Below are 23,186 nucleotides of genomic sequence, written 5' to 3'. Positions count from 1 at the left end.
CTCCAAGAGGGAGTGTAGATAAAGCAAATTGCAAAACAATGTTTACAAGATGACACCATATATGCAGGATTCAAACACACACACACACACACACACACACACACACATACACACACACACACACCACACAAAACTATAGCATTTCCATATGTACATGTGGGCTTGTAAAAATGCAAAGAAAAAAGTCTGCAGGAATATTCAAGAAACAGATAACTGTCACCTCTAAGAGTGTGAGTGTGAGTGTGTGTGTGTGTGTGTGTATGTGTGTGTACCTGGAATGGGAGGGAATCACAGGAATTTCTGCTTCATTTTTATTAAGTCTGTACAAGAATGTACTCAGATGTCACTTGAAACACTAAATAACAAGAATAGGAAAAAAAAAAAAAGCTTGCTCAGTGCTCTCAAATAATTTACAAACCAGAACCGTTAGGTGTAAGATTTCATTTTCCAAAAGATAATGATTTGAAGGCAACACCAAATGCCATCACCGAATACTTGCCTGGCAAAAAGTGACAAAACCGGAAAGAAAAAAAGTTTTAGATGATGTCTTATCTTCAAATAGAAAAAAGAACAACACGTGCTGCAAGACTGCAGAAGAAAAAAGCCCCTTCCTAGAAATACGTCCACCTTACTGGACTTTTTCAGCTAGCTCGGCTTGACCCAGAATCCTCACAAAACCACTGTATCCAAAACGAAAAAAAGCGGCATGCTGTTCCCTCAAGTATTGAAGGTTGTTTTTAGAAAGCTTAACTAAGAAACAGTTAAATGCCAAGTGTGTTTTACAGGGGTGGGAATAGGAACGTGAAACCCTACACCTCCTTAAAGCGGTCAAAACGAACTCAACAGCACACAGTGGAACAGGGAAAGCGCGCGGGGGTGGGGAGAGCTCAGCTATCACTTTTAGGTTTTGGCTCCGAGCCGCAGGACAGTTTACGCGGAGTCCGTCTGGAGCGTGAAGTCCCCGAAGGTGGGCACCGCGTCGCCGCCGACACCCAAACCCTCCGAGGACTGGAAGGGAGGGGGCTGTCAACAAAAACTTAGTCCTTCGGCGGAGCGGGGAGAGCGCTGGGGAAGAGCACAAGCGCCAACTTTGGCTCGAAACGAAGCAGCTCCGGGAGGTTCGGCAAGTCTTCTCCCCAGTCCCACTCCACAAGCGACCCCCAACACCTTTCCGGGCCAGTGCCGTCTGCCCCCCCCCCCATTAAGCCCCCCGAGGAAAACCCAACAAGGGCGGCGGCTGGCAGCATGCAAAGGGGGACTTGGCCGTGGGAGGACACCGGCAAGGGGTCCGTCGGCCAACGTCCACCCAGCACCCCAGAGTCTCCGGGGCGCCCCTGCCGAGGCGCTGTCCCACCTCCAACAGCCCCGGCGGCGCGGCCCCCTCCCCCACCTCTGGGCGGCGACCTCAGCGCCTCCGCCCCCGGGCCCTCGCTCACCCAGGTAGCGGCTCCGCAGCCGGGACGGGTCCTCCAGCCCGAGGGACCTTTTTCTCACGTCCCACAACAGGTGTGGGCAGGAGCCACCCCGAGACATGGCTCTGCCGGGCCGGGGTAGGAGGGTAGACCACCGCGTGGGGGAGGGGAGGAGGGGGAGGGGACACGCGGATCAACACCCGAGCCGCACCAGCACCATCCGCGCGCCGGGCCTCGCGAGCTCAGCGAGTTAGATGGCGGCGGCGCCCTCGCCCCCGAAGCCCGGCCGCGCCCGGGCCGGAGCTCGCCTCATACTCTCCTCCTCAGACTACCCAGAACATCCAGAGATCAGCAACAGTCCCCTCCCTCGGCCCCCCTCCAACAGGAGGAGGCGGAGGCGGCCGCGACTCCTCCCTCTCCTCGTTCTCAACACCCTCCCTTCCAAGCCTTTCTCGCGAGATGACGACCACCCCCGGGACTGAGGCCCGTGTTCGCCACGGCTGCCCTCACCCTAGAAAAGTGGGTTCGGGACCCTGCAGCCAAATCCTCGACTCTTATGGAAAAGTGAGGAGTTGAGAGAGAAGAAGATGAGATGTGAAGGGTCTCAGTCACGAGTCTCATTCCAAACGAAGCAAGAGCATTGTGCGGCGTCATCTTTAGTCGGGGCACTGAAGGCCCAAAAAGCCCATTTTAACTACGGGCCTTCTTAATCAGAGTGAAAGGGGACTAGAGCCGGTGCAGCTTCACTTTCCCTTCTCCAACATGGCCTCGAGGGCAGGAAGGAGAAATTAGAGGTTCGCGCTGGGCCCCGCCCGCACCGTGGGGCAGGCCAATCACAGTGGCCAGCTCGGCTTGCGCAAGCGCGCTGCCGCCAGGGCTCTGGGTTGGTTTGGTGAGGCAGTCCTTCTGGCACCTGTTGCCATGACTCCTCCTCCTTCCCGCGCCGGTGGGGGGGAAGGAGGCGGACCCGGGGCGGGCCGTCGCAAAGCCTCCGCCCCCTCGGTCTTTTCTGGGCCCCGGCCACCCGGCGGTTAGCAGGGGGGCAGGCGGAGCTGCGGGAAGGGCACGCTAGGGGAGAGGAGGACGCGAGGAGCTGTGGCAGGAGAAAGTGACGAGTGCCCTTCGTTGTCATCCAGGGAGGAGCACGCGGCCGCTGCCCCACTCGGCCGCCCACGACCACTCGTCCGCAGAGATGTCAGCTGCTGGCGTCCGGGGCCTTCGGGCCACCTACCACCGGGTCCTCGATAAAGTGGAGCTCATGCTGCCGGAGAAATTGAGGCCGATTTACAACCACCCAGCAGGTAATAGATCCAGAATAGCTCTCTCTCTCTCCCTCCTTCTTCCTCGAAAATAGACCTTTAGAGGCCACGGACACCCTGCCGCTGGAGGCATCACCCACAGCCCCAATCTCTTCCCTTCGAGAGAATCGGTCTCACTTTTCCATCCTCCTTGCTTTTTGCTTTCTCTCCATCCACGTCTTTCCTAAGTCTGTGATTCTCGAGTCAGCGCCCTTCGCGACCTTTCTTGCACCCCATCCCTTAGGCGCGTCCCAAACCCGGACCGGGCCTCTGGATTTTATCCTTCTCCATTTCCGCAGCCACGAATCGGTGTGGGCCCCCACGAAATTCTCATTCACTCCTCTTTCCCTCCAAGAGTAGCGGTAGATTGACCCACGCGGAGCAGAGCCGGCTTGTCGCCCTGAAGGGTTTGGAGTAAAGGTCACACTTCCTTCAGCTCCCGCCGGCAGAGGCCTGCAGATGCGTTACCCGGGTTTCAGAGTCGGTGTCCTACCACGTCGCATAGGTCCAGTTTGTTTAAGTCTGTCCTTACACGTGAAATTACTGAGCAAGCTCTCCCTAGACTTTTTCCTGTGCACATTCCCGGATTTATGTCTGCTGTGCCTCTTCCTGTAGGTGTGACCTTGGGCGAAATCCTAGATATTTTAATTTCTGTAAAATCTGCTCAGTGTAAGAATTAACGATAACATATGTGTTTCATTCTTCATAAATGCCTCGCACATGTTGGCTCTCACTTGTCCTGTTGGAAAAAAAGTGTTCCTGTGGTTGAAAGCAAAGAGTTCTTTAAGAAACTGAAAGATGCTAATCCTTCCAACTCTTGAAGATCTAGAATTTTGTTACCTCTTCTATAAAGTGGGCAGTAATAATACTTGACTGGGAACTAAAACTGGAGATGCTGAGGTCTCTTTCAAGCCTAAGATTTAGCAAATGAGAAAATGTGTCATAAATTGAGTGCAACCCAAAAGTGATCCTTTTTTCCTTCATAGTTAAATCTCTCTCTGCAGTTGGTATCATTAGGAAAGTTGTCTTTTCCCCTCGTATTTGAACTAGGAAGCCTGTCTCTGGAGTCTGAGATGGTTACTGGCTCTGATTTCCAGTTGGATAATGGAATGAATAGTATAATAATGTTAGTGTACTTTAGTATACTGAAGTATGAAGTAAATATTATGCGTTAGTATATGATTTACTGCAGTAATGATACCCGTTATAACATTGATGTTTAAGGAGAGCTAAAGGAGAATTCTTTGAGAAGTTTATTTAGCTTATTTGCCTTTTAGTTTTTTTAATACTCAATTTTTTTGGAATTGTGCTGTTTTGTGACAAAGGTTTTCGGGTGGGAGGGTTGAGCAATGCTCCTGTAGTAATCCAGGCTTTAAAGTCAACTGAATTCTATGGCGTCAACTCGGACTCTCTTAAGCTTTGTATTTGGGCTGTAGCATGAGGGCAGGGTAGAGGAGGAGCAATGTAATACAGTGGAAGGTAGTTTTATAGTGATCTTTTCCAGGGCCTTGGCTTTAGCACACTTATAATTACCGCTTAAAATACTTCAGTCATCTTTCAGAATCAGGAGACATTACCTTTTCATTTGTAGACTGTGCATCTCATGTTGATATTCTTGGATCAGTTCAGTTACTGTCACCTCTTTTTCAGTGTGAGGGAAGGAGAATAGGCTCTGAAGCCAGACGCAGGTAGGTTTAAAGCTTGGCCGTGTGACCTTGACCTTAAAGCCCCGAAGCCTTATTTTTCTGATCTATAAAATGGAGATGATAATTCTCATTTAAGGATTGTTGTGCAAATTAAATGATAAAATGGCTATAAAACGTTTAGCAAAGTGTTTACATTTAGACTCTCAACAAGTGTTAGTTCTCTCCCATCTAAGCTTTTAACCAATACGTGCAATAAGAATATGTACCTCTGTTGGGCTCTTGGGTGGCTCAGTCCGTTAAGCATCCAACTTCGGCTCAGGTCATGATCTCCAAGTCCATGAGTTCCATCCAGCCCTGTGTTGGGCTCTGTGTTGGCAGCTCAGAGCCTGGAGCCTGCTTCGGATTCTGTCTGCCCCTGCCCCCCCCCCCAAAATAAACATTATATTAAAAAAAAAGAATACCTATCACTGCAAAATCATTGGTGATTTGGGGCGCCTGGGTGGCTCAGTCGGTTGAGCGTCCGACTTCAGCTCAGGTCACGATCTCGCGGTCCGTGAGTTCGAGCCCCGCGTCGGGCTCTGTGCTGACCGCTCAGAGCCTGGAGCCTGTTTCGGATTCTGTGCCTCCCTCTCTCTCTGACCCTCCCCCGTTCATGCTCTGTCTCTCTCTGTCTCAAAAATAAATAAACGTTTAAAAAAAAATTAAAAAAAAAAATCATTGGTGATTAAAAAGTTGTAGGCACACAAATGTAGAAATGGAGAAGCATGAAAAATAGAACTCTTGATTCGTTAGTACTGAGGAAAATCTGAGGCAACTTTGATTACTGCTCCAAGAATTATCAGAGTGAATATTCACGTTTTTTGTGTGTGCTGTTTTGCATAATAGTGTGTTATTGAATCCTCATTTAAATGTTAGACTAAAGTCACACACTGGAGGTTTTTACAATGATATGCAAGGCTAGGATATTAACAGTTGGATAGCATACATTGTGGATTCTAACGTTTGGAAATTTAATTTTATCACCGGCACAGAGTCCAGATAGTAACAAGAACATGTCTTTATGTAGATTTATATTAGAGTGACAATATTGTCGTATGTATATCATTATATCGCAATGATATATAGTATAGTTAGACCTGCGGCCTTCATCATCCTCTTATGTGTTCTTCCTGGCACAATGTGATCTACCTCCATAGGTTAAGAATAGAGTTCTAACCAAATGTGTGTTTCAGTAAGGTCAGTTCTCATAAGGTATGTCCCTCTTCACCACCACCTCCTGACTATGAAAGTATGTGACTCTACACCAGCCAGCTGCATAGCCCTACTCCAGGTATTTGTCAGAGAAATAACCTTGAAATCATGCTGCCCCATGTTTACTTAAAAGCTTAGCTGAGGGGGGAAAAAAAACATTATTAGTGAAGGAGTGTCATTTGTATTTATGAGTTCGAAAATGAGATGAATTGTCCCAAGCTACGTACAAAATGAAACATTGGAATGTAGAAGAAAACAATACAACTTCTATTAAAGCTTTCTATTATTTCATCCTTTTAAAATTTCTATTCTCCACACGTCTTATATAAAAATATGTCAGTATAGATGTATATAGTTATGCATAGACGACAACTGAGCTCTGTGGAGTCAACATACGTACATATATGCATGTATGTAAGTTACATGTATTCTCATAAATACATACAATCTATATGTAGGGGAATGTGTGCTCAAAAAAATTTGTTTTTTAATGATAGGGACATATGTTTGAAAGTAGTTAGGAGACCACAGCCCTAAAGAACCCAAACATTATCCTAAAAGGTGGTCTAAAGGTACAAACTCCCGGTTATAAAATAAATACGTTTTGGGGAGATAATCTACAACAGGTGACTATAGTTAACAATACTGTGTTATATATTTGAAAGCTGCTAAGAGAATAGATCTTAAAAATTCTTCCGAGAAGAAAAAAATCGTAGCTAAGTGAGGCAATGGATGTCAACTAAGCTTATTGTGTAGTAATTTGCAGTATAAACGTTATGTTGTACATCTTAAACTAATACGATGCTGTGTGCCAATTATATCTCCGTAAAACTTGGGAAAAATAAAATAATAAATAATAAAAATAAAAACTATGCTTCAACAAAGTCAGCCCATAAAACAGGTATTTGAACCGTTATCATTTTGTGTATCTCCCCGTAGCTTTCTTCGCTTCTCTTGAGTTACATTTTGGCTTAAGTGGAAGAACTTTTGAAAAAATAGTTGTGTGAAATCTGTTGCAATGTCTAGTGTGCTGCAGCTGCAAATATCTTGCTCTGCATTCCATGATATTCTCCACGTGAAGTCTCACAGGGAAAGTGACTTTAACATCTTAGTAACAATAATATTTGTATTTTTCCCGGGTAAGAGACTTCCTTTTTCCTTTTTATCTTAGAGACCTAAATACGTTTTAAAATAAAAACTTGGGGCGCCTGGGTGGCTCGGTCGGTTAAGCGTCCGACTTCGGCTCAGGTCATGATCTCGCAGTCCGTGAGTTCGAGCCCCACGTCGGGCTCTGTGCTGACAGCTCGGAGCCTGGAGCCTGTTTCAGATTCTGTGTGTCTCTCTCTCTGACCCTCCCCCGTTCATGCTCTGTCTCTCTCTCTCTCAAAAATAAATAAATGTTAAAAAAAAAAATTAAAAAAAAATAAAATAAAATAAATAAAATAAAATAAAAACATACTAAACAATGAACCCATGTTAGCAGTATTCATAAGGGACTATCTTTATCATAAAAAGTAAAAATTAGGTATTAAAGGAAATGTTATTTTAATTTGTGTAAGTGCATTTCTTTATTTTGACAGACAGAGCACACGAGTGGGGGAGGGGCAGAGAGAGAGAGATAGGAAGAGAGAATCCCAAGCAGGCTCCTCACTGTCACCCTAGGGCCCGGCATGGGGCTCAATCTCATCAACCTTAAGATCATGACCTGGGGCGCCTGGGTGGCTCAGTCGGTTAAGCGTCCGACTTCAGCTCAGGTCACGATCTCGCGGTCCGTGAGTTCGAGCCCCGCGTCGGGCTCTGGGCTGATGGCTCGGAACCTGGAGCCTGGAGCCTGCTTCCGATTCTGTGTCTCCCTCTCTCTCTGCCCCTCCCCCGTTCATGCTCTGTCTCTCTCTGTCTCAAAAATAAATAAACGTTAAAAAAAAATTAAAAAAAAAAAAAGATCATGACCTGAGCTGAAATCAAGAGTCAGATGCTTAACCAACTGAGCCACCCAGGCGCCCCTAAGAGAAGTGGTGTTATACTTGATAGTTTAATACAACTTAGTTCAGAGTATGTATTATTACATGTAAATAAAGCCAAACGTGAATCAAATAAATAGTGTAGATGCCCACAAAGTAATGAATCAACAATTTTTTTAGCATTTCTGTTAGAACAATTTATTTTCTTGCTACAGTTATCTGAAGAATATTAATGCCAGTCTAGGATAGGTATTTAGATATCGAGATGATATTGTGTGTATTTGTATCATATATAGTATATAGTTATATTCTTAAATATATATCTAATATATATTATGTTTATATACACATTAAATGTGTGGATATATATATTATTTTTTACAGTAATAATCTCTGTTGCCCTTAAAATTAAAGAATGAGAACCAAAATGGCAAGTTGGGATTTCAAATACAACTGTAAGATATTGACGAAGAGTAGGATATCTTTAAACCAGTAGCTACCAAGTAAGTTGAATGTTTCAATATTTATTGAGGGCCTGCTGTATATCAGGCACTGCTCTGGCACTTGGGGTATGTTAGTGAATAAAATAAAAAACCCTAGGGGCGCCTGGGTGGCGCAGTCGGTTAAGCGTCCGACTTCAGCCAGGTCACGATCTCACGGTCCGTGAGTTCGAGCCCCGCGTCAGGCTCTGGGCTGATGGCTCGGAGCCTGGAGCCTGTTTCCGATTCTGTGTCTCCCTCTCTCTCTGCCCCTCCCCCGTTCATGCTCTGTCTCTCTCTGTCCCAAAAATAAATAAAAAACATTGAAAAAAAAATTTAAAAAAAAAAAAACCCTACCCACAGACATTTTATATTCTCAGGAGAAATCATGAAAGGAAAACAATCCTTGCTGTAGTCGTTCGTTTGACACTTTAACACAACTTTTGTTCACACACCTGATTTTAACGAAAGCAAGACTATTTACACCTTACCTAGTTTGATTCAACAGAGAGATCAAAGGAGAAGCAAGCCCTGAGGAAAGCTAGAAATACTTTGATTCCTCCAAGTCATATGAGAATATTAATTTTGGTTATAAGAGGGTATGAAAATGTTCAAGGCATGGTATGACATAGGAGAAAGAAGTGGACCAGTTCTGCTCCCTGCTCTATCTGGAACTACCAGCGTATAAGACAAATCACGTGACATCTAAATGCCTTTTCTTTTTCACCTATTAAAATAAGGGAGCTTGGGGGCGCCTGGGTGGCTCAGTTAGTTAAGTATCTGACTCGATTTCAGCTCAGGTCATGATTTCGAAGTTCATGAGCTCAAGCCCCGCGTCAGGCTCTGCACTGACAGCACGGAGCCTGCTTCGGATTCTCTCTCTCTACCCCCCTCTCCCTCTGCCTTTCCCCTGCTCACGCACGCACGTGCTCAGAATAAGTAAACGTAAAACGAATAAAATAAGGTGGCTTGGATTTTCTTTCTGGTCCTTTTTAGCTGTAATAATCTACAATTTGGTATTTTTACTGGAGCATTCCTTCGTTTCAGAGCTTTCAAGAAACTCAGATTTCATTGGGGAAAACTATGTAATTATTGTTAAGTTAGGATTTAGAGAGGTTTTTAATCCTTGCTGTGCTATGTACTTTACACAGCTAATTTTATGTCTCCGGGCTTCATTGACCTGATTTATAAGAGGAGTGCCTGAACTAGATGATTTCAACTATCTTTTTAAATCTAAAAGACATTGATTTCTTTGCAACTGAACAAATAATGTAAGCTTAAAATATATTAACCCTAAAATGCATGTTAACTATTTTAGCTAGTTTTTTTCACCTGTTATTTTACTTTGGCACTTGCATCGAAGCCTGTTTTCAATCAGTATTTTATTTTATTGTATTGTATTTTATTTTATTTTATTTTTATTTTATTTTAGTTTATATAGAGAAAGTATTTTTATTTTTCTTTTTTTTAATTTTAGTTAACATACAGTGCAACAATATTGATTTCAGGAATAGAATTCAATGATTTATCACTTGCATGCAACACCCAGAGCTCATCACAAGTACCCTTCTTAGTACCCATCTAGCCCATCTCCCACCCATCTCCCTCCATCAACCCTCAGTTCATTCCCTTATGGTTAAGAGTCTCTTGTGGTTTGTTTCCCTCTGTTCTTTTTCCCTCCCTTCCCATATGTTCATCTGTTTTGTCTCTTAAATTCCACATGAGTGAAATCATATGGTATTTGTCTTTTTCTGATTGACTTATTTTGCTTAGCGTAATACATTCTAGCTCCATTCACGTCATTGCAAATGGCAAGATTTCATTATTTTTGATGGCCAAGTTGTGTGTGTGTGTGTGTGTGTGTGTGTGTGTGTGTGTTTATGTGTATGTATATATGTATATATATATATACCACATTTTCTTTATCCATCAGTCGATGAACATTAGGGCTCTCTGCATAGTTTGGTATTGTTGATAATGCTGCTATAAACATTGGGATGCATGTACCCCCTTCAAATCTGCATTTTTGTATCCTTTGGGCAAATCTTTAACAGTACAATTGCTGGATCATAGGGTAGTTCTATTTTTAGTTTCTTGAAGAATCTCCATACTGTTTTCCAGAGTGACTGCACAGTTTGCATTCCCACAAACGGTGTAAAAGCCTTCCCCTTTCTCCGCATCCTCTCCCAGCACCTGTTGTTTCTTGTGTTGTTAATTTTAGCCATTCTGACAGGTATGAGGGGGTATCTCATTGTGGTTTTGATTTATATTTCCCTGATGATGAGTGATGTTGAGGATCTTTTCATGTGTCTGTTAGCCATCTGGATGTCTTTGCAATCGCCATCGTAAAAATTATTATGTACCCTTTATATTCTGTGTGCTATTTGAGTGATGGCTGTTGCCAAGGGCTTAAGGAAGATACAAAGTTTATATGGATCTAAAATGGTGGCCCAGTCACCTTCTTAGTGTGAAATCAGAGCTAGCTTTCATACAAATAAAATGAGCAATTTTTGATAGTACATATCTGTGTCAAAGAGTAACCTTTACAAATTCTAAGGATTTGTAAGAGGTTGGTCACATGAGGGCAAATTTGCTTAATATAAGGAACTTAGAAGAATGTTGAGGAATGTTGCAAAACAACAAACCATAGAGAAATGGTGTGAAAGGGACAGGAAAAGGTAGTGAAAACATTGAATAAGAACCTTTATTTTTCACATTGGGACATAGCATCTCAATTCAATATTTGTATCTGTGTATCTTTGCATGTGTGTAAAGTTATTTATTCCCAGAAGGAAGGTTTTCCTAGGGAGAATTATACATAAAATAAATGACACACTTTCTGGGTAGCGTTTATATAATATTTCATTAACAGTAATTCCTCTCGGATAAGGAAATTAGGAAGTAAATTTATGTCATTATTTTATTAACAGGTTCTTCAAAATTTATCAAGACAACTAGATTTATTAATTTGTTTGAAAATATATGTCTCTTTTTTTATTTTTTATTTTTATTTTTCTTAATTCATTTTTTTAAATTTACATTCAAGTTAGTGAGCATATAGTGCTTTAATGATTTCAGGAGTAGATTCCAGTGATTCATCCCCTATGTATAACACCCAGTACTCACCCCAACAAATGTCCTCCCTAATGCCCCTTACCCAGTTAGCCCATCCCCCCCCCACAACCCCTCCAAGCAACCCTGTTTGTTCTCTGTATTTAAGAGTCTCTTATGTTTTGTCCCCCTCCTTGTTGTTATATTATTTTTGCTTCCCTTCCCTTGTGTTCATCTGTTTTGTATCTTAAGTTCCTCATATGAGTGAAGTCATATATTTGACTTTCTCTAACTAATTTTGCTTAGCTTGGCATGATACCCTCTAGTTCCACTCATGTAGTTGCAAATAGCAAGATTTCATTCTTTTTGATTGCTGAGGAATACTCCATTGTGTAGATATACCACATCTTCTTTATCCATTCATCCATCGATGGACATTTGGGCTCTTTCCATATTTTGGCTATTGTCAATAGTGCTGCTACAAACATTGCGGTGCATGTGTCCCTTTGAAACAGCACACCTATACCCCTTGGATAAATACCTAGTAGTGCAATTCCTGGGCCATAGGGTAGTTCTGTTTTTAATTTTTTGAGGAACCTCCATACTGTTTTCCAGAGTGGCCACACCAGTTTGCATTCCCACCAGCAGTGCAAAAGAGATCCTCTTTCTCTGCATCCTTGCCAACATCTATCTGTTGCTTGAGTTGTTAATTTTAGCCATTCTGACAGGTGTCAGGTGGTATCTCATTGTGGTTTTGATTTGTATTTCCCTGATGATGAGTGATGGTTGAACATTTTTTCATGTGTCTGTTAGCCATCTGATGTCTTCTTTGGAGAAGTGTCTATTCATGAATTTTGTCCATTTCTTCACTGGATTATTTGTCTTTTGGGTGTTGAGTTTGATAAGTTCTTTATAGATTTTGGATACTAACCCTTTATCTGATATGTCATTTGCAAATATCTTCCCCCATTCCGTCGGTTGCCCTTTAATTTTGCTGATTCTGAAAACGTATGTCTCACATATTTGGTTATGCTATTCCCTTGCAGAATTTCCCAAATTCCTCTGTGAAAGTTTGAACCTTAAAAAAAATCGATTTCACTTTTAAAATGAGACAAGGCCAGGGGCATCTGACTCTTGGTTTCAGTTCAGGTCATGATCTCACAGCTTCGTAGATCCGAGTGCCTCATTGGGCTCTGCGCTGACAATGCAGAGGCTGCTTGGGATTCTCTCTCTCGCTAGCTCTCTCTGCCCGCCCCACTCGTGCTCACTCACTCACACTCTCTGAAAATAAATAAATAGATAAACTTTAAAAAAATAAAATGAGACAGACTCATACTCTCAAAGAGAAAAATGACCATTATTCTCTGTATTTCTTTGTTATACTTGCAAATAGTCAGTTTTAAATATAAAATGTATATGGGGTTTTTTTTAATGCTTAATATTTCCAAATTGTCAGCATTTGAGGCCTTTTTTAATTTCCAACCAGTAAACTTCTAAGAGGCTTAAGAATTATTTAAATTGTTACTTAATTGTATTCCTTATTAGTTAATTCTTTGTCGAAAAGAATGTACATTTATATTTGGTGGGGACACATTTCCCTCATCTTGGACTCCAAATTAAATTTCATAAGAGGTGATTTTTATTCAGGATATTTTCAGCAGTTCAAATTTTCTACCTATTCAAATTTTTCATTCATTGTAATGAATGTTAGCTAGATACTGTTTATATTTCTGATTGTCTTGATTTTAAGGTGTTATCTCCCTGCAGGTATCATAATTATATAATTATCTCATTTTTTAAAAATATTTGTGTATCTACTTATTTATCTTGAAAGAGAGAGTGAGTGGGGCACCTGGGTGGCTCAGTCAGTTAAGCGGCCGACTTCGGCTCGGGTCATGATTTCACGGTCCGTGAGTTCAAGCCCCGCGTCAGGCTCTGTGCTGACAGCTTGGAGCCCGGAGCCTGTTTCCGATTCTGTGTCTCCCTCTCTCTGCCCCTCCCCCATTCATGCTCTGTCTCTCTCTGTCTCAAAAATAAATAAACGTTAAAAAATTAAAAAAAAAAAAAAAAAAGAGAGAGAGTGAGTGAGTGCAGGCAAGCTCACAGGCAGAGAGAGGGGGAGATAGAATCCCAAGCATGCAGCAAGGAGCCTGACTGGTGGGAGCCCATGAACCGCAAGATCATGACCTGAGCCAAAACCAGGAGTCTGATGCTCAACCGACTGAGCCACCCAGGCGCCCCAAAATAAGATAATTAGGGATTTTTTTTTTTAATGTTTATTTAGTCTGAGGGAGAGAGGGAGAGCTTGCCCACAAGCTGGGGAGCCGTTTTTGGATTCTCTGTCTGCCTCTCCCCCACTTGCACGCTCACGAGTGCTCTCGCTCGCTCAAAATAAATGAATTCTTTAGAAAAAAGAATTGTTAGGGGCACCTGGGTGGCTCAGTCAGTTGAGCGTCAGACTTCAGCGCAGGTTATGATCTCACGGTTTGTGAGTTCGAGCCCCTCATGGGACCCAGCTGCTGTCAGCTCAGAGCCCACTTGAGATCCTCTGCCCCCTTCTCTCTGTGGCCCCCTGCTCACGCTCTCTTAAGAATAAATCAAACGTTGGGGCGCCTAGGTGGCTCAGTCGGTTAAGCGTCCGACTTCAGCTCAGGTCACGATCTCACGATCCGGGAGTTCGAGCCCCACGTCGGGCTCTGGGCTGACGGCTCGGAGCCTGGAGCCTGCTTCCGATTCTGTGTCTCCCTCTCTCTCTGCCCCTCCCCCGTTCATGCTCTGTCTCTCTCTGTCTCAAAAATAAATAAACGTTAAAAAAAAAAATTAAAAAAAAAAGAATAAATCAAACGTTAAGAAAAATGGTTGACTGAAGGAAGTCTTGTTATATATATTGTTTAAAAAGGAATAGCTGTGTCATCGTATAGAAAGACCATGCTTAGAAAAGCAGTATGACGTGTTCACACTGTTTGATACCTATTTCCAAATGCTTTGTTTTGTCAAAACTTGGTGTTTTACAAATGTTGGAGTGAGTAGGAATGTTTCCTCATTACCATTTCCACTGTCGATTGTGGTTTTCAGGAAGACAGCCTCTGGGACCTCAATTCATACGTGTCTAAATTTACTTATTTACTCATAAGGTACAAAATGATTAGCTAAGATAAAATGGAAAAGTGAACTGAAATAAGTTTTCTTTAAGATGTTTCGTTCGTCCATTTTATGGTCACAGGTTTTGTTAAGCCCCTATTTTGCTTTTCTTAACAACGAAGAAAACACTATTTGCATTTGTAGATATCCAACTCTGATTCTTTGTGTCACCTGTCCGCATCCTCTGATATCTCAGAAATATGAGAAATTTAGAATGTCTTATAATACCTATTTGCTAATGATATTTTTTAATTCAGTGCTTAGCAGTTGTGAAAATAATGGAGGGCTTGTTTTATATTTTAAAAGTATTCCCTAAAATAGTCTTACCTCTCTTGGTCTAGGTTGTAGCAGCCACAGTTTCATGTTTGAAGTTTTTTTTTCTTTGGTTTGGTTGTAAAGGATAGGAGCGGTTAATATTTTAAAATTCTCATCCAGCTTGGAGCAGTTGAGTAAATTAGTTACCAAGCAAACGCTTACTGAAAAGCCTGACTGTTTGTTAACTCTGAAGGATCAAATATTTAAGCTCATAAAGAAACCAGAACCTAGAGGCATTATTCAGGAAACAATTTTTAAGGTGGCAGAGGAGGAAGCATCAGTTTTGAAATAGAAGGAAGAAGGAGTTGGCTGAGAAGTTCAAAGCCAGCGACCAAAACATTGTGCTGACTTACACTTGTGTGCTGAAGGCAAGCTTCATGCAGGGAATAAAAAATAAACATAGTGATTGATATTGCATATGACTTAGAGACTTTGTATGTGACAAAAATAAACCCAGTGTGCTCTGATGGGAATCTCAGATGCTCAAACTAAATAAAATAACTAGAGAGTTTGAAAAGACTGACTTATAGGATCAGTACATTATGCCATCAGACTTACGGGAAGAACTTTCAGGAGCCAGATAGAGGAGTGTGATGGTCTAAGAGCAGAGTAACTAGTGAGTGAAGATCTGGTACAGCCCTGATGTAATGGAACTTGATGTCCCTGGGGATGAGTAAATAGCAGATTCTGCCCTTGAGGATGAAGCGGTTAGGATCAGACCTAAAGTTTATGTTTGATTGACACCTGTCCCGGATATGGTTAATCCCATTCAGTTCTGTTCACAAAGACTATTCGTTAAGGGAAACCAAGAAATAAGCCTTGCCTTCACCCTGTCTCGTGAAAGTGACAGATGCATAAACAGATCATTTTAATTGCTCAGTGCAGAAAACGACAGAGCAGTATACGAGCCGCTTAGTATAACCTGGAGATGTTAAAGAGGGCTTCCTTGAGGAGGTGCAATCTGTAAGTTTTTGAACGACGTTGGGAGTTAGCCAGATGAAGACAAGGCCGAATATGGGGCTAGTGGAAGCATAAGCTAAGGTTTAGAGCCAGTAAACAGCATGAAACTAGTTGTGTGTTTGCCTAGCTTGTTCTATCGACATTTGGGGGGCTAGCTGATTATGTGCTGTGGGAGACTGTCCTGTTTGTTGGAGGACGTTTAACAGCCTGCCTGGCCTCTACCCAGCAGGTATCAGTAGCAGCACTATCACCACCACGACAGTTGTGACAACTAAAAGTGTCCTGGGACATTGCAAACGCCCCCCCTGGGGGGACAGAATCACCCCTGGTGGAGAACCAGTGACCTGAGCTAAAATGTAATTAAGTCAGGATTGGAAATTTATATTCTTGAACTCTGTGCCTTCACGTTTTCTTTTCTATTTCCTTAGTTCCTTTAAATTTATTTTAAAATTCCAACATCGAAAGAAAATTGTTTCCAATTCTTGTTCAAGATACAGAGGAGAGGATCATTATGCAGCTAGAGTTCTAGGGGTAATGGGAATTGCGATCAGAACAGTACGAAGCTGAGGGAACCGGATAAAAGATAAGTACAGTAACCCAGAAATTGAATATGTAGAGATTTTCAGCCAGTTACAAGAACGTCAACAGTTAGAACTCCCTCTCCCTCTCTCTCTGCCCCTGCCCACTCACACCCTCTCTCTCTCTTAAAAATAAATAAATTTAAAAAAATAAATTAAAAAAAATAAATAACCATTTAAAAAAAAAAAAAAGAACAGCAAAGTTTAGAACTCCTCAATAGCTTTAATTCTCCCAACAGCCATTTCAGCACTATGTCCAGATTGGCACTACAATTTAAATTATGGAAAACTTGAGGGGTGCCTGGGTGGCTCAGTCAGTTAAGCGACTGACTCTTTTTTTTTTTTTTTTAACGTTTATTTATTTTTGAGAGAAAGAGCGTGAGCCAGAGAGGGGCAGAGAGAGAGGGAGACACAGAATGCGAAGCTGGCTCCAGGCTCCGAGCTGTCAGCACTGAGCCTACCCACCCACTCTTGATTTCAGCTCAGCTCATGATCTCATTCATGGGAATGAACCCTGTGTCGGGCTCTGCGCTGACAGCACAGAGCCTGCTTGGATTTCTCTAATTCCCTCTCTCTCTCTCTCTCTCTCTGCCCCTCCCCTGCTCACACCTGCTCTCTCTCTCTCAAAATAAATAAATTTTTAAAAATATGGAAAAGCTGAAAGTACATAGGAAAACATGAAAATGACTAGCTGTCACATGAAGGTGAGAAAATGCAGTTTTGGGGCACCTGGGTGGCTCAGTTAGTTAGGCATCCGGCTTCGGCTCAGGTCATGATCTCGCGGTCTGTGAGTTCAAGCCCCGCATCGGGCTCTGTGCTGACAGCTCAGAGCCTGGAGCCTGTTTCAGATTCTGTGTCTCCCTCTCTCTCTGACCCTCCCCCGTTCATGCTGTGTCTCTCCCTGTCTCAAAAATAAATAAACGTTAAAAAAAAAATTTTTTTTTAAAAAGAAAATGCAGTTTAGTATTATAATCATTTTGGCGCACGAGGAAAGACAGACTCTGAGCCGTGTACTTCTAGAATTTGAAGAATCGTTGGTCTAAAGTTAGCATCCAGGTCCTTTGAAGATTGAGAAAATGAGACTTCGATTGTGGAAAGATTTTAGGACTAGATGTAAATAGTCTAGAAGATCAGCAAACTTACTTTAAAAACTCTTCAAAGGATAAGCCAGGCTTATCAATATGCAAGTGTCGGAATGATAAAAACAACTTCTGATTTTAATGAATTTTTCAGTTGTTTGCATATAGGCACGTGTATTACATATACCCGTATTTATCAAAGTCAAAGTCTAAACTCTGGTTAATATAAACTGTTTCCAGTTGTGCTGGCTCTTTATTCAACAGCCATTAGGTGGTAAGGATACAAGTATGAATACGATTTAGCCACTAGCTTCAAGGAGGTCATAATTTTTATAGGTAAATAGATCTACCACTAACCACAGTTGTATATTTAAAGGACACTATGATAGATTTATAAATCTCTTTGTATTAAAATCACGTTGAGTTAACGAATTTTACTATAAGCCCAATGAATTCGTTTGAGAAGGATAAAAGATAATTAAGGACCAGGGGCACCTGGGTGGCTCAGTCGGCCGACTTTGGATCAGGTCACGATCTCACAGTAGTTCACGAGTTCGAGCCCCACCATCTGGCACCTGCTGTCGGAATGGAGCCGGCTTCAAGTCCTCTTTCCCCCTGTCTCTCTGCCCCCCCCTCCCCCACTCATGCACATGCACTCTCTCTCTCTCTCAAAAATAAATAATAAATATTAAAAAAAATTTTTAAGTCGTGTATAAAATAGTTGGGTTATTTCTAAATTTTTCTTTTCTTTTTTTTCCAGGTCCCAAAACAGTTTTTTTCTGGGCTCCAATTATGAAATGGGTAAGTCCTGAGTTTTGCAGAAGGTACTGAAAAAAAATATTCTTTAAAAGGAACTTATTAATTTGAAGTCACTTTTATGAAGAATGTTCTTTTTTAAATGTTCATGGTCTGGGGGCACCTGGGTGGTCCAGTCAGTTAAGCCTCCGACTTAGGCTCAGGTCATGATCTCGCAGTTCGTGAGTTCGAGCCCCGCGTCGGGCTCTGTGCTGAAGGCTCAGAGCCTGGAGCCTGCTTGGGATTCTGTGTCTCCCTCTCTCTCTGCCCCTCCCGTGCTCACACTCTGTCTCTCTCTCTCAAAAAAAAAAAAAAAAAAAAAAAAATTAAATGTTCATGGTCTGTCTGGAGATGATTTCATGCAAATAATCTTAGATGTGTCATTTTTACTGCATAAAGCATACTACCTACTTGAGTTCTGAGCTTCTTAGATAAGAGGCCTTCTAGGAACATATTTGTTATCAAAAAGCTTATATAATTGTGGGCCCTAGAAACTCAAAACTTCATTCTAAGATTTTATGACTAAGTAAAATGAACCAACCAGAACCCCCCAAATTAATTTTTATTATTAATTTAGTATATGAACTGACGATACCAACACCAAAATACAGGCAAGGAAAGTTTAGTCTCAAAAAGTAGAAAAAATTATCCTACGTATCATACGTATTTGGTACATGGTAGAATCCAGAACTTCTGACTCCCAAGACCAGTGCTTTTTACCTGAGGCCAGAGTTTTCATTCCCGAAGTTCTCCTTTAGCTGAAAATGAAAAGACACGGCCATGGAAATAATAAAGCAAATCACTGGTTTTTATGTTGAAAGGGCCGGTTTTGGCCTACAGCAGTGCTTCTCAGTGTCATCCCTAGACCTGTAGCATTGGCCCTGCCCAGCAACTTGTTAGAAATGCAGATTTTAGGGGTGCCTAAAATCAGACTTCGGCTCAGGTCATGATTCCCCTTCACCCCCTCTTTGTGGGGCAGACTCTGTGCTGACAGCTCGGAGCCTGGAGCCTGCTTCGCATTCTGTGTCTCTGTCTCCCTCTGCCCCTCCCCTGCTTGCACTGTGTCTCTCTCTCTCTCAAAAATAAATAAACATTAAATTTCTTTTTTAAGAAAGAAATGCAGATTTGGGGGCTCCATCACAGATTTGCTAAATCTGAAACTCTGGGGATGGAGTCACTAGTAATTTTGCCCTCTAAGTGATTCTGATACCTTCTACAATGTGAAAAGTACTAGTCTGTAGGCTTTTTGTTCTTTTAATTGTGGCAGACTACACATAAAATTTGCCATCTTAACGATTCTCTTAGTGTCAAGCACATCCATTCATTTGTTGATGGACACTTGAGTTGCTTCCGCCTTTTGGCTGCGGTGGATGATGCTGCCGTGGACAATGGCACACAATATCCGGTCCAGTTCCTGCTCCCAGTTCTTTGGGGTATGTACCCAGAAGTGGAATTGTTGAATCAATATTATTTTAAGCAACTGCCGCACTATATTCCGCAGCGGCTGCACTGTTTTTACATTCCCACCAGCAGTTCACAAGGATTCCAATTCCTCCACGTCCAGCCTGCCAACACTTGTTACTTTCGTTGTTGTTGTTGTTGCTTTATAATAGCCATCTTCATGGGTGGAAAGTGGTAGCTCGTTGTGGGTTTGATTTGCATTTTCAAGTGTGATTAGTTATCCTGAGACTCTTTTCATGTGTTTATGGACTATTTGTATATCTTTGGAGAAATGTCTATTCAAGCCCTCTGTCCATTTTTTAATCAAGTTTTTTTGTTGTTGTTGAGTTGTAGGCTATTTTAATTTTCTTAAATGTAATGTTTTAAATCGTTAGAACACAGGGCGCCTGGGCGGGTCAGTCAGATAAGCGTCTGCCTTTGGCTCAGTTCATGATCTTGCCGTGAGTTTAAACCCCCCGTCGGGCTCTGTGCTGACAGCTCAGAGCCTGGAACCTGTTTTGGATTCTTGTCTCCCTCTCTCCCTGCCCCTCCTCAGCTCGCGCTCTGTCTCTCTCTCTCTCGGTCTTTCTCTCAAAAATAAATATTAAAAAATTTAAAAAATTTAAAAAAAAATTGTTAGAACAATTTCAGAAACTCAGCTATACATCTAAGTAGTTGAGAATGTTAGAATTGGCTGTCCCTTAATCTTATGGCCTTAGGTAAATTAAATCTGTCATTTTCTCCCCTTATTTATAAAATGACTAGAGTAGGTTAGTGTTTCCGAGCTGCATTTTATACAGAACTACAGAGCAGTTCTTTTTTTAATTATTTGTATTGTTAAAAAACAAAATTCAACCAAGTAAGCTTGAGGGGTTTTATTAAATGATTCATGGATGAGACAGCATCCTATTTAGCGAATGAATAGAGAGGGAGACTCCCCAGGGCTACAGAAAGAGAAAAGTTTTTAAAGGCAGGACAAAGAAGTCATAAACAGAAAAAAAAAAGATTATCTCCAGGTGAGGTCACCTTCACTTGGGGACAAAAGAGTCTTAGTAGGCGAATTATTCTTTGGGGATGGGGAGAGGGCCTATGCCAGAGAGTACCTCATTGGTGCTGACCAGAAAATTCCTAACTGACTAGTTAAGACAACCTTTCTGGGGGAGGTTGAAAGTGCAGTTACATTAGGTATTAGTGTCTTGGCCTAAGTGATGCCATTTTGGGCCTGTGGTTGTCTTTTTAACGGTATTTTGCAAAACCCTCCCGTCAATTAAAAAAAAAAAAGTTTTAGGGGCACCTGGGTGGCTCAGTCGGTTAAGCTTCCAGCTTCGGCCTCAGGTCATGATCTCTCAGTTCCTGGGTTAGAGCCCCGCGTCGGGCTCTGTGCTGACGGCTCAGAGCCTGGAGCCTGCTTGGGATTCTGTGCCTCCCTCTCTCTCTGCCCCTCCCCCACTCACTCTGTCTCACTCTCAAAAACAAACAAACATTAAAAAAATTGTTTTTAAGTTTGAATATGTCATCTTTAATGCTTCTGCTCGCTCTGACCGTTAAAAACTAGCTTTATGGTCCGAGAGTTCCGTGTCAGTTCAGCCACCTGTCTTGCGTTGTTTCCTACACAGACGCAGCATGTTCGTTTACCTATTTCACGCCGTTTACAGCCTTTACCTCTTGTGTGTGTCCACAGACACTCAGGGAAAGATACAGGATGTTACCAGGAAGTGCAGCTGCTATTCACGGGGCCAAAAAGCAAAGCACAAATAATAGGTAGTTATGTTCAGAACTACTACAAAGTTCATAGAGGGAGGGGAGAATGATACTGCTTTTTATCACCCATGTCTTTAGAGCCTTTTTCAGACTAAGTGCCAGTCACTGAGTCGTAGATAATGGTGCCTTAACTTCATCTGCTTCCCCAGCACTTCATTCTGATTTTCTTCCTGACTTGATACGTAATTACTAAGTAGTTTTCACTCGCTTTCAACTTACCAAAGACCAGAATTATGTACATTTACTGATGTTTTTCCCACAGAAAGATCTTTTTTTTTTTCTCCTTTTCATGTGACTTAGTTAAACAGACATTTGATCTATGTTTTTGTTGCCCTGTAACTGAATGCGATTCATCAACGTAACTGTACGCTAAATCCCATTACAAGCCTACATTTATTCCCCGGAGGGCTAATTGAGGTTTGGTAATCCACCTCCGTCTATGTGTATACCCCACTTCCTCATTAAGCGAGTGAAAATTGTTCATTCGTGTCCCCATTCCTGTTTGGTAGAACTCCATGAGTAGGGCAGACTCGGGGCACCTGGGTGGCTCAGTCAGTTAAGCATCCGACTCTTGATTTAGGTTCAGGTCTTGATCTCACGGTTCATGAGTTCGAACCGCACGTCGGGCTGTGTACTGAAAATGCAGAGCCTGCGTGGGATTCTCTGCCTCCCTCTCTTTCTGCCTCTCTCTCTATCTCTCAAAAATAAATAAATAAATAAACTTTTTTTTTAAATATAGGACAGACTCCTCACAAGAGGCTCAGGACAAGAATTCGAGGGTCCAGACTGAATTTTTTTAAAATGTTTATTTATTTTTGAGAGAGAGTGAGACAGAGTGAGCAGGGGAGGGGCAGAGAGAGAGGGAGACACAGAATCCGAAGCAGGCTCCAGGCTCCAAGCTGTCAGCACAGAGCCAGATGGGGGGCTCGAACCCACGAACAGTGAGATTTGTGACCTGAGCTGAAGTCAGATGCTTAACCTACTGAGCCACCCAGGCGCCCCCAGACTGAATTTTAATGTAGACTTTTATAGCAAAGGCTGTCTTGTAAGCTGTCTTACTAATATTTGTAAACATGCATTCACATGAATTACTTTCCTTAATAAAATGGGATTCAGAATCCTAAGGACATGATTGAAATTATTCTACAATAACCATTAAGGATAAGATTTGCTTTTATTGTTCATTCAGCCTCACACATAATTTTGTGTCCGGTTTGAATAAATATATGGATATATGAATATATCGAATATATATTGAATGTATTGAATATATGTTAATTCCCGTGGCTAGCATGGAATTCCAGATGCTTTTTAAATGGTAATGGAGACTGTAGCAGTGTAGTTGCTGTGAGATAATGGACAAAATACGCCATGAAGAACAGCAGAGCCAGGGCAGGCCCTGCTTCAGTTTCCCATAATGCAATTTTTATGAGCTGTGCAAATGGTTAATGTAAATGCTGATACCTGCAGAGCAGAAATAGAACAGTTGAGGGTGAGACAGGCTAAAATGTCAGTAGAACAAGTTACAAAACAACAACAACACTTGAAATTTTTGGTGACTGACACTAATGGTCCCTTTGTAGGAAACCCAGTTAGTGTAATGTGTGATATGTGAATGTCCTCTTTTTTATTTTTTTTAATGTTAAAACGGGTTGTCTGTTAATCAAAATGCAGATCAAAGCAAAAACACCATTCGAATTAGTGTGATACTAAAAAAAAAAACTAATGGAAAGTGTATTATTATTTTCTATCTCTTCTCTCTATGTCAGCACTGAAAATTATATAGTAACTGTATGTCTATAAAGTGTAATTGATTGCTTAACAATTCTTTCTAGCACCATTATTGAAAGAGTAAGAATGATTGACCCTATTTATTATCAATTTGGGTGTACTTTTGACTTAAAGTTTGTCACAACATAGAAGTTTATAGGATTTTATCAATAGCTTTGGTGTTTCTTCTGAAACATCGACAAAGGGTTTGAACAAAGTTTTGAAACATTGACAATATGATATATACCA

The 23,186-nt window shown here is 41.9% G+C and overlaps 2 protein-coding genes across 9 annotated transcripts in view; one reads left to right on the top strand and one right to left on the bottom strand.

Annotated features, from left to right (window-relative positions):
- DCAF6 (DDB1 and CUL4 associated factor 6) overlaps window positions 1–1,797 on the bottom strand; it is a 135,614-nt gene extending 133,817 nt beyond the window's left edge. For 3 of the 8 annotated variants that reach the window (XM_058700366.1, XM_058700368.1, XM_058700370.1), the window contains exon 1: window positions 1,437–1,797. In XM_058700366.1, coding sequence (XP_058556349.1) covers window positions 1,437–1,533 — 97 coding nt within the window. In that variant the 5' untranslated portion in view covers window positions 1,534–1,797. The remainder of the gene's footprint in view (window positions 1–1,436) is intronic. The other 5 variants (XM_058700367.1, XM_058700373.1, XM_058700371.1 and 2 more) reach the window with 4 other exon arrangements.
- Window positions 1,798–2,390: 593 nt separating this feature from the next.
- Window positions 2,391–23,186, top strand: part of MPC2 (mitochondrial pyruvate carrier 2) — a 31,461-nt gene continuing 10,665 nt past the window's right edge. Inside the window, exons 1-2 of the mRNA XM_058700386.1 lie at window positions 2,391–2,713; window positions 17,932–17,972. Of these exons, the coding sequence (XP_058556369.1) occupies window positions 2,605–2,713; window positions 17,932–17,972 (150 nt within the window). The 5' untranslated portion in view covers window positions 2,391–2,604. The remainder of the gene's footprint in view (window positions 2,714–17,931; window positions 17,973–23,186) is intronic.

Source organism: Neofelis nebulosa, chromosome 15 (assembly GCF_028018385.1).
Source record: "Neofelis nebulosa isolate mNeoNeb1 chromosome 15, mNeoNeb1.pri, whole genome shotgun sequence".
Classification (NCBI taxonomy): domain Eukaryota; kingdom Metazoa; phylum Chordata; class Mammalia; order Carnivora; family Felidae; genus Neofelis; species Neofelis nebulosa.
This window is presented reverse-complemented; position numbering and strand designations above follow the sequence as displayed.